Source organism: Cariama cristata, unplaced genomic scaffold (genome assembly GCF_000690535.1).
Source record: "Cariama cristata isolate BGI_N322 unplaced genomic scaffold, ASM69053v1 scaffold24609, whole genome shotgun sequence".
Classification (NCBI taxonomy): domain Eukaryota; kingdom Metazoa; phylum Chordata; class Aves; order Cariamiformes; family Cariamidae; genus Cariama; species Cariama cristata.
In genome coordinates this window covers 23554-33683 of record NW_009636715.1, presented here as the reverse complement: position 1 = coordinate 33683, position 10130 = coordinate 23554, and the positions used below count along the sequence as shown (strand labels likewise).

The following is a 10130-nucleotide window of genomic DNA, read 5'->3' as shown; positions in this document are numbered from 1 at the left end:
CTGCCCAGACACAGACGTGCCGAGCATCACATCCCCCATCACGCAGCCGGCGCAGGGAGGGGGGCTGTCACCCGCCCCGGCTGCTCGCCGTGCTCCGGGCAGCCGGGAATCGATGGCTGTCAGCTCCGCTCAGCTGCACCGGCTCTTTGCCGGGAGCTGGTGACCTCGCCGGGAGACCAAACATCTCGGCGAGCAGAGCCCAGCCGAGGCACGTGGCCCCTCGCCTGCCACCCACGGCTCTCGCTCTTGGGGGGGGGAGTGGGGGGCTGATGCTTTCCTTGCCCTTATCTCACCCGGCTTCCCAGGCGGGATCGGAAAGGAGGGCGGCTCCATGGTGCGCCGGCGATCCAGCACGTCCTCCGCGGCAGGGAACGCGGTGCATTTTGTACCGGGGATGGGGCGGGTTGTGATCTTGTGCCTAAGCGATTCAGCAGAAGTAATGAGGAAGATTAACGCTTTCCTCGTGGTAGGTGCGGGGGGCTGTAAAAAGGAAAAAGAAAAACCAAAACCAAATCAAAAAAGGAAGTCGGGAGAGGAAGCATCTGTTCCCAGTGACCTTGTCCAGTTTGCTTCTATCCGTGCCTCAGTTTCCCTATCTGTAAGGCAGGGCAGGCGTTTGCCTTGCTGAGGCCCCTGGGGCTTTGGGGATTTCAGAGGCAATCAAGTCCTTTCCCTTCCCGCAGGGCTCTGGCCCGGCGACTGCGATGGCTCTGCTGGGTGGGGACGCACCTCGTGCCTCTGGCTGTGGGGGATGGCGAGACCCCCGTCCCACAGGGGTGGGTCACGGAGCTCTCTGGAGGCTTAGGAACAGGTTTTGCTCCAGGGCTCCATAAAACCCAGTCACGGGAATCGCATTCCCTCCTGCCTTGCGGGAGCGACCAGCGACTCGCGTGCTATTTTGCGGCCATAAACTTTATCTGCGCAGAGACGTGGAAATCACTGCTGATACCGCAGCTCGCAAGCTGATAACGGGGAGGGACTGCCCTGCGGGGCTGCGGGTCCATCCGGCCCTCGCCTGGCACCGGGCAGCCCTTGAGACACGTGGCTTGGTGGCTCGGTCCTCCGAGCATTCCTTCTTGCTGTTTCTCCGTAGAGCATCCTCCTTACGTGGACAAAGGGATTCAAATGCAGCAGCGTGGAGGGGAAAGACGTGGTGTCGATGCTGCGCAAGGCCATCAAGAAAAGAGGGGTAAGAGGCTGGGCAGGCGTCTCACCTCCTGGGGTGGTGGGATCCCTGGAACAGGGTACGGGGGGCTCCGCACCTTGGCTCCCCTGCGACAGCCGAGATGTTTTGGCCACGCTGACCCCACGTCTCTCCTCTCCACCATCTCAGGACTTTGACATTGACATCGTGGCCGTGGTGAATGACACCGTTGGGACCATGATGACCTGCGGCTACGACGATCATAACTGTGAAGTTGGCCTCATTGTCGGTGAGCTGCAGCAAGGCCGGGGGGTTGGGGTCCATCTCTCCATGAACTCCAGGAGGAGATCACGGTTCTTGCAGGTTTCGGGGTCTTTTGGGGGAAAAAGAAAGGTGATAGTGATGTTAGAAATCTAGCATTGCCCAATGTCGGTTTTCTCCCATCTTTGCTTTCTGTGGCGCGTTCGGCTGTTGCTACTCATGGGGGATAAGGGAAAGGCAGCACCCCCTCTCACCGCGTCCCCGCTCTTGGTTCAGGTACCGGTACCAACGCCTGTTACATGGAGGAGATGAGGCACATTGACCTGGTGGAAGGGGACGAGGGTCGGATGTGCATCAACATGGAGTGGGGGGCCTTCGGTGACGACGGCGTGCTCAACGACATCCAGACCGAGTTCGACCGCGAGATAGACATGGGCTCGCTCAACCCTGGCAAACAATTGTAAGCAGATTCTTGGCTTCGGCTCAGGCTCGGGGTTTGCTCTGCATTGTCCGTCCTCTCATTGTGCTGGCATTACTGGGACCAAAGAGGTCATCCTAGTTAACTAGGTCACCACGTCCTCCGCCGTGCCAGCTACACCAATGCAAATAGGGGCTCTATCACAAATTTGGGTTGGTACGCCCAGCTGAACCACTCCGCACCCGCTTCCCTCATCCGCCTTTCACTTGAATGGGTTGGTTGCCGTTTCTCTTCCCGGCCCATGGGGTTATCCGCCAGCCAAGGCCGACACCACCACCTAATGTCCACATCCAAGTCGTACAGATCTCCCGTTCCCCAGATGGCTTCTGGCAGCATGGGTGGGATTTGGGGGATCTCCGCAAACTGACGGACCCCCTTCAGGCAGCCCTAAGTTCTCCCTGCAGGATGACGGTTATGTCAACGTGGCTTTGTTTTCTCAGCGGTCGGATAAACTACTCTGGGAAGAGATTACCTAGATTGCATTTGGGCCCGGAAGGCTGCCGGGTGTTTTTAAGGTCGACCTGTGGCCCCCCACGCAGCCAAACAAACACCTTGTGCTTCCCCCGTCGGCAGGTTTGAGAAGATGATCAGCGGGATGTACATGGGAGAGCTGGTCAGACTCATCCTGGTGAAGATGGCCAAGGAAGGGCTCTTGTTTGGAGGAAGGCTCACACCAGATCTGCTCGCTACCAGCCACTTTGAGACCAGATACGTCTCCGCTATTGAGAAGTAAGTAGGGTCCGGAGGGTTTCCTGGGGTCCCAGCCCATCTCCTGACACCTGTGCTGGGGGAAAACAGGACCCACCACAGAGCAAACCAGGACGCTTCAGATGGCAAAAGTTGGATTTCCAGCCACGAATCCTTTTTTTTTTGTTCTTTGATGCTCAGGGAGAAAGAAGGGCTGCAGAAAGCCCATGAGATCCTCACCAAGCTGGGCCTGGAGCCATCTCATGAAGACTGCGTGGCCACACACCGCATCTGCCAGATCGTCTCCACCCGCTCGGCCAACCTGTGCGGGGCCACCCTGGCCGCCGTGCTGCGGCGCATCAAGGAGAACAAGGGGGTGGACCGGCTGCGGTCCACGGTCGGCGTGGATGGCTCCGTCTACAAGAAGCATCCTCAGTGAGTCCGTGAGGATAGGCAAGGCTGGTGGGGACAGAGGGTGAGAGAATGCAGATCTGTTCCGGCCAGCAGTGGATAAAGCTTGGCACAAGCAGAGCATCTCCAAATACTCCCCTGGGCACCTCCGTTTGGATCCCAAAGGGGCCCCAGTCATTCACAACCCCAGAGGGTCGCATCACCCGTGGTGATGTACTCAGGTCCTCTTTCCTCCCCCGCAGCTTTGCCCGGCGCCTCCATAAGACGGTGCGGAAGCTGCTGCCGGACTGCGAGATCCGTTTCGTGAGGTCAGAGGATGGAAGCGGCAAAGGGGCGGCCATGGTGACGGCGGTGGCCTACAGACTGGCCGCCCAGCACAAGGCGCGGCAGAAGATTTTGGAGGCACTCAAGCTGAGCCACGAGCAGCTCCTGGAGGTGAAGCAAAGGATGAGGACAGAGATGGAGAAGGGGCTGGGCAAGGAGACGCACGCAGAGGCGACGGTGAAAATGCTGCCCACCTACGTGTGCTCAACTCCAGACGGGACAGGTGATGTACCATAAGCCCACCTACGTCCTGCGCAGGGCAAAGAGCCAGCATCGCTGCTCCCGACATCGGCACCGCTTAGGGAAGGGCTGGGACCTTCGCCACGGCCGGTTCCTTCTTCGTGGTGGGAGCGGCGCAAAGCTTTTTAACCTCCAGTATGATACTGGGAAAAGCGGCTGAGCCTCCAGGACGTTCTGCACTTGCCTTAACACAAAGCCTGGCTTTCACTGCGGTTTTTGACGCCGCAGGTTTCTCACCACCATTGTCCTGGGTTGGGCTCCCAGCTCTGTCGGTGGTTTGGGTGTGCGCCTGCCCCTTGGCTTGACGCCCCGCGATCTCCCCAAGGCTGGAGCAAACCTCTCCATCGCCTTTTCTCCATTCCCAGCCACGTCTTGGTTTCTGGTCCTCTCCCAGGAAGGGGGCAAATTCGGATCAGCTTTGTGCCACGTTCGGCATGCCCCTTGTCGGGATCTCTCATCTCACGATTCTCTCCCGGCTTTCAGAAAAAGGAGATTTCCTCGCCCTGGACCTGGGAGGGACCAATTTCCGTGTGCTGCTGGTGCGCGTGAGGAACGGGATGAGGCGCGGCGTCGAGATGCACAACAAGATCTACTCCATCCCGGTGGAGATCATGCAGGGGACGGGAGAAGAGGTGAGGATGGGCAGCCGGAGGCGGAGAACTGGGGCATCTTCCCCGGGGCGGTAGCAGAAGCGGCAGGCGGTAGGGCTGGCTGACCACGGGAGCTGGTTTTGCCTTGCTCTGCTCCCCAGGGTGCAAAGCCAGGAGCGGAGGAGGCCGGTGCCCTCCTGCCTTCAGAGCAGCGAGTTCTGCCCGAGGCTCTGGAGTTTGAAGTGTGCTTGAGGAAGCTTGAGACTGGTTTTTAGGTTAGAAATTGTGTTATTCCCAGGCATCACTGAACCTCCCTGAATCCCACACACCCCACAAGGGCAGATAAGCACCATCCCCGTTTCCCAGCTAGAGAAACCACAACACAAGCAGTAAGAGATGTCTCCAGAGGCTTACTTGCGGGTGGAAAGAGTTTTGCAAACCACTCCAGGCAGTGCTTGGGGACTGGGAGCATTTCTAGCAGACGGGCTCCACGGATACCTTGCAGAGGGACCCGATTCCCGCGTCACCCCCACCAGCCCCTCCATCCCTTCTGGGTGCCGTACGGGACCTACAAGGTGGAGGTCTCAGAGTGATATGACCGCATTGTCGGTGGGGAAGAGGATGAAAAAGGAGCTGTTTTGGGCGTGCTCACCTCATATCGCAGCTGAGCAGCGTCCTGGCCTGTTCAAAGCCCCGTCGGCTTGGGAAGGGACCAGCACCTCCAGACAGTCGGGCAGGCTGGCACCCGGCTCAGTTTCTTGCTGTGATGGTAACTTCTCCTTTCGGCTTTGCGCACCCAGCTCTTCGACCACATCGTCCACTGCATCTCCGACTTCCTGGAATACATGGGAATGAAGGGCGTATCGCTCCCGCTGGGATTCACATTCTCCTTCCCTTGCCAGCAGAACAACCTGGATGAGGTAACCCCAACCCACCTGGTAGCGTACATGTCCGGTACCCAGGGCTGGCTGAAAAGCCAAAGCGCTGGAAAACGCTGCGTCCCTGCATCAATGACCACGTGGCAGGTCAGAGAGAGACCCGAGGGAGGGGGAAGGCAGGAGCTCGGGGCTGCCGGTGCTTCGGAAAAGCCCCCTTGTCGCATCAAAGCAAGGGCAGATCCCTTGAGCTCCGGACACAGCCCGGCTGAGGCATCCTCCATCCTCCGCGTGCCGGGCAGAGCTCACCGGGAGCTGCTGTCCCTCCCGCCCAGCCGCCCGGGCGATTTACCGTGGGATATTTCCACAACAGGCGATTCTCCTGAAGTGGACAAAAGGTTTCAAGGCGACGGGCTGTGAAGGAGAAGATGTGGTGAACCTGCTGAAGGAGGCAATTCACAGGAGAGAGGCGAGTGTCCACAGAGCTGTGAGAAGCCGGCTGCTTGCTCCCGCATCCCAGCTGGTTTTGGCATCTTTAATTGGCCTGTAAAGCAAATTAATGGGCCGAGCGCAGGGCTAATGAGTGTCTGGATTTTAACAGCCACCCTTAGTCATCACTAGAGGTTGGATTTTTCAGACCCTGGAGCTAAGAGCTGGCTTCTGGCCAGGGCTGGAACAGACTTGTCTCGCCGCGAGTTCGGGAGACACCGTGCCCCTTTCCTCAGTGCAGACCACCCAAAGCTCCTGCCCTGGGGGCTGTTCCTGGCAGCGCTGTCCCCGCTCCGCTGCGGTTGTGTCCTGAGGTCTGAGCATCCACCTGCAGACACGTGGGGGCTGCAGGAGGTCCGTGGGTGCCTGGAGGACTCCCACGCTCAGCGGATAGGTCCTTTCCCACTTGTAGGAGCAGAGGTAGCAAGCTGTGTCCTCCAGGAATAACCCACGCAATCCCATCCCTCTGCAGGAATTCGACCTGGACGTGGTCGCGGTGGTAAATGACACGGTTGGCACCATGATGGCCTGTGGCTACGAAGATCCGTATTGTGAAGTTGGGCTGATAGTTGGTGAGGACTGAAACTTTCCTACGGAGTTCCTCTGCCCGTGGTCCCAATACCTGCCCCATGGGTGCTCCTGGCTTCAGAAAGCTTCCGAGGGCTTTTATCTTCTGTACGTGCCCTGCCTCCCCGACAGCCCCGTTGAAAGATGCTTCTCTCCGCAGGCACAGGCAGCAACGCCTGTTACATGGAGGAGATGAGGAACGTGGAGCTGGTGGAAGGGGAGGAGGGCAGGATGTGCGTCAACATGGAGTGGGGGGCGTTTGGCGACAGCGGGTGCCTGGATGACATACGGACCGAGTTTGACTTGGCGGTGGATGAGCTGTCTCTCAACCCTGGGAAGCAAAGGTGCGTGGTGGCTTTGGGGGGCTGGGAAGGGACCCCCCGATGAGGCCGGGTGACCAGTTCAGTGGTGTCCCACCAGCCTCTTGGTGGAGCATCAGGGGATGACGAGCAGGGCAGAGCCCGGCTTTGCCACACACCGACGTGTCCCGTGTCCCCTGCCCGCAGGGTGGGGACCGTGCTGCTGGACCTGCCCCAGGGTGTCAGGCCAGGGGGTTGTGTCAGAGGCACCTGGCAGAGCTGGGATCCCGATCCAGACCCAGTGTCCCTTCCTGTCCTGATGTCCAGCCTTGCCCTCTCCTTCCCAGGTTTGAGAAGATGATCAGTGGGATGTACCTGGGGGAGATCGTCCGAAACATCCTGATGGATTTCACCAAGCGAGGGCTGCTCTTCCGGGGACGGATCTCCGAGAGGCTGAAGACCAGAGGGATCTTTGAGACCAAGTTCCTGTCCCAGATAGAAAGGTGAGGTCCAGCAGGCAGGACGGGCACCACCTCTGGCCTTACAGCTGCAGATCAGAGCAGAGACGGAGTTTGGGGACAGCGTTCCCAGGGCTTGTGGGAAGTCCCAAGCGCTCAGTCTGGAGCCAGGATGACATAGGGCAGCGTGGCGCGGGTAAGTCAGCAAAATCCACGTGGTTCCGACAGCGCCGGTGTCAAGAGGCGAGGAAACTGTCTGGGGTTGGCAACACAGACGCCTCTTTTTCCCCTGCCCGGGACAGAGAGGGGCCACAGGTTAAATAGCTGTCATCCTCCAAGTCCTGAAATAGCCTCACTGGTTAGGGTGCGAGCCCGCATCCCGATCTGAAAGCTGAGGTGGGAGGGAAGCTGTAGAGTCCCCCCCGTCGGCGTCACCCAAGCCGCAAGTCCCTGGGCTCTGCAGGACGTAGATAAGAAAGGCAAAGCCAGGTATCCCAAGTTGCTCCATCTCCTAACGCTGCCCGGCCCTTGTGTCCTCCCCAGCGACTGCCTGGCCCTGCTCCAAGTCCGCTCCATCCTCCAGCACCTCGGCCTGGAGACCACATGCGACGACAGCATCATCGTGAAGGAGGTGTGCACGGTGGTGGCCCGGCGGGCAGCTCAGCTCTGCGGGGCCGGCATGGCAGCCGTGGTGGATAAGATCCGGGAGAACCGCGGGCTGGATTTCCTCAAGATCACGGTCGGGGTGGACGGGACGCTCTACAAGCTGCACCCTCAGTGAGTTGCTCGGTGGTGTGTGGTTGTTCCCCAAGGAGGCTCACGCCGGCGCATCTGCTCGTCTTGGGCTGACGGGGGGCTAAGTAAGAGCCAGCGTGGAAAGCTTCATGGGGTAGTTGGAGAGGAGGAGAGGTGTTTTAGGGTCTCAAGGGCTGCCGGTAGCTCACTACTGAGCTAAACTCTGTCAAGGCACGGCAAGAACCAGCTGCTCCCTAAAGGATGGGCTGCCAAGACAGGTATCGGAGCAGGGACCTGGCACCAGCCAGCACCCAGTCCCACAGTACCTGAGGCCAGGTTGACCTAGAGATGGTGACCGGGTTCAACCAGGAGTCCAGATCATCAGGCAAAGTCATGGGGATGAGGCAGGTCTAAATCAAGAAGTCAGTCTGTGATCTGGTTCCAAGAACGCCCGCAGCCAAGCAAGAGAGAACAGGGGGTGGAAAAAAAAAAAAGAAATTCAACTACGCTTGAGCCAGAGGCTGGTGCTGCTAGGACAACGTTGCCCAGGCGGGGACTAAATGCAGAGGGCTGAGCTTAGGTAGGGCTCAGGGGCCCGTGGGCAGAGGGGGGGCTCTGAAGATTCCCCCCAGGTGAGGCTGGTCAGGGGGATTAAGGTTTATTTGTGCTCTCAGGGCTTGGTGGGAGTAGGTGAGGGACCACTCCCCTGAGTGATGGGAGAGCATGATTCGGTTGTGTTCACCACGGATTTGGGCCGAAGCACGGAGATTCGCGCTTTCCCGTACCCGGCAGCCCTCTCTCCATCCCTCTCTGTGTCTGTGGCGCTGCTTGAGGCTCTGCTGAAGGCAGCTGTGACGAGAGGTGCCAAGTGGTTCGTTCCTCGTGGGGCCGGCACCTTCAGCCCACGGCGAGGTAAATCAGCATCTCTTCCTTCCCACCCCCCCACCACCCCTCTCCGTGTGCCCTACAGCTTCTCCGCCGTCATGCACGAAACGGTGAAGCAGTTGTCTCCGAAGTGCGAAGTGACCTTCCTCCAGTCGGAAGACGGCAGCGGCAAGGGCGCAGCGCTGGTGACGGCGGTGGCCTGCCGGATCCGGGAGGCCGGCCAGCGATAGAAGGAAGGAGGTTTGCCGAAGAGCTGGGTTTCAGCAAAACAGGATTTCTCCCCACCCGGTCCCCTGCTCCCTCCCTCCCTCCGTACACACACACACACACACACGTGGCCTCCCCTTGCAAGCAGACTCTTAGCTTTACTTGTTCTCTCGAGATAACCACCAGTGGGACTGGAGATGCTGTGTGCTTTGTAGAAAGAGTTGTCTTAGGAGTTTTATTGCATGCCATAAAAACCGCGTCTCGAGTAAAGCTAAAAGTGTCTTTTGGCTGTCTACCTACGTTTCCAGTTAGAGCTGGACCTGTCCTGCTTGCAGCCTCCCGTCAAACACCAGCTCCCCTCCCCACATCTCCTAACCACTCTCACATCTTCCCTAACAGCAGAAAGGATAATGCTAGAATAATTAACGACACTGCATTGTCACTTTACAGTAGCCGATACCTATTCGTGTATGTCGGAGTCATAGCGTGTCCGTGCTGTAGAAAGCAAACCTCTTTAAGATTGGGCTAAAGACCTCCATTAGGCTTTTACCCTGATCAAGGCTGTATTATTTCCATGAAAGTCATGGTAACTCTTAAAGCACAGGGTGCAGAATTTCAGCTGAGTCTGCGCTGAGAGATACCAAGTATCTCCGTTGGTGAGCAATATTAAAGAAGCTGCTGGATCCGCGTTAGAGGTGCCCCTTTAACGGCTCCAGCAGAGCACGTGCCTGGAAATAATTGGGGACTCAGGGTCTAATCCCATTTCCCGACCTCTCACCCGCACCCTAAACGGAGTGTAGGAACGTGACGTGTGTGTACGGGCGCGTTACACCCCCGGTGCGTGTGGGACACGGAACCACCGCCAAGTGGGGTCGGTGTCGTGGCCGTGTGTCTCGGTGAGTTGGGTTTGCTTTCTGTCTGTGAAATAGTTCTGCGTCTTCAGCCTTTTAGGTGACACCTGGATTTATACACTGTATATTTATGTTTCAAGAGATCTTACGTCTTTTTATGTACATAGACTCGGGGGGGGGGGTTATATTGCTTGCATGGCTTGGGGGGGGGGGGGGTGTTATATCGCTTAGTTTTGACTTCACCTTTTAATGTCGTTTAAGAACAGTACAGAGTACTTATTTTCTTTTTTTCTTGTGTTATTTTTTTAATTTAAAATTTTCTTGGGGTAGACTGGAAAAAGAGACCCAAATTCCTGAGGACGGGTGTACAAGGGGTTTGGGCAATCTGAATTTATCACCAGAACAAAAGGGAAACCGGAAAGCCGGGGATGCGGTGCACAGGAGCAGTGGGGTCCTGCAGGGAAGCTTTCAGGATTAGGCTGGTTTTAACCCAGGGAGAGGTTTTATTTTGTCCCCCTGCCCTCCCCGGCCTGCTTTGCTCTGCAAGATCACATCGATTCCCATTGCAGCGCCCCAGGGCTCCGCAGGGAGCCGTGCCCGTATCCCTCACGCCGCTCTCCCGGTCCACA

General features: G+C 58.0%; 1 protein-coding gene across 1 annotated transcript in view; it reads left to right on the top strand.

Moving 5' to 3' along the window:
- The window catches only part of HK2 (hexokinase 2), a 16637-nt gene extending 7868 nt beyond the window's left edge, over positions 1-8769 (top strand). Inside the window, exons 3-16 of the mRNA XM_009708023.1 lie at positions 1094-1189; positions 1334-1433; positions 1682-1865; positions 2457-2612; positions 2772-3005; positions 3224-3528; positions 4029-4177; positions 4936-5055; positions 5384-5479; positions 5972-6071; positions 6227-6410; positions 6713-6868; positions 7367-7600; positions 8529-8769. Coding sequence (XP_009706325.1) covers positions 1094-1189; positions 1334-1433; positions 1682-1865; positions 2457-2612; positions 2772-3005; positions 3224-3528; positions 4029-4177; positions 4936-5055; positions 5384-5479; positions 5972-6071; positions 6227-6410; positions 6713-6868; positions 7367-7600; positions 8529-8673 — 2259 coding nt within the window. The 3' untranslated portion in view covers positions 8674-8769. The remainder of the gene's footprint in view (positions 1-1093; positions 1190-1333; positions 1434-1681; positions 1866-2456; positions 2613-2771; positions 3006-3223; positions 3529-4028; positions 4178-4935; positions 5056-5383; positions 5480-5971; positions 6072-6226; positions 6411-6712; positions 6869-7366; positions 7601-8528) is intronic.
- The last annotated feature ends 1361 nt before the right edge of the window (positions 8770-10130 follow it).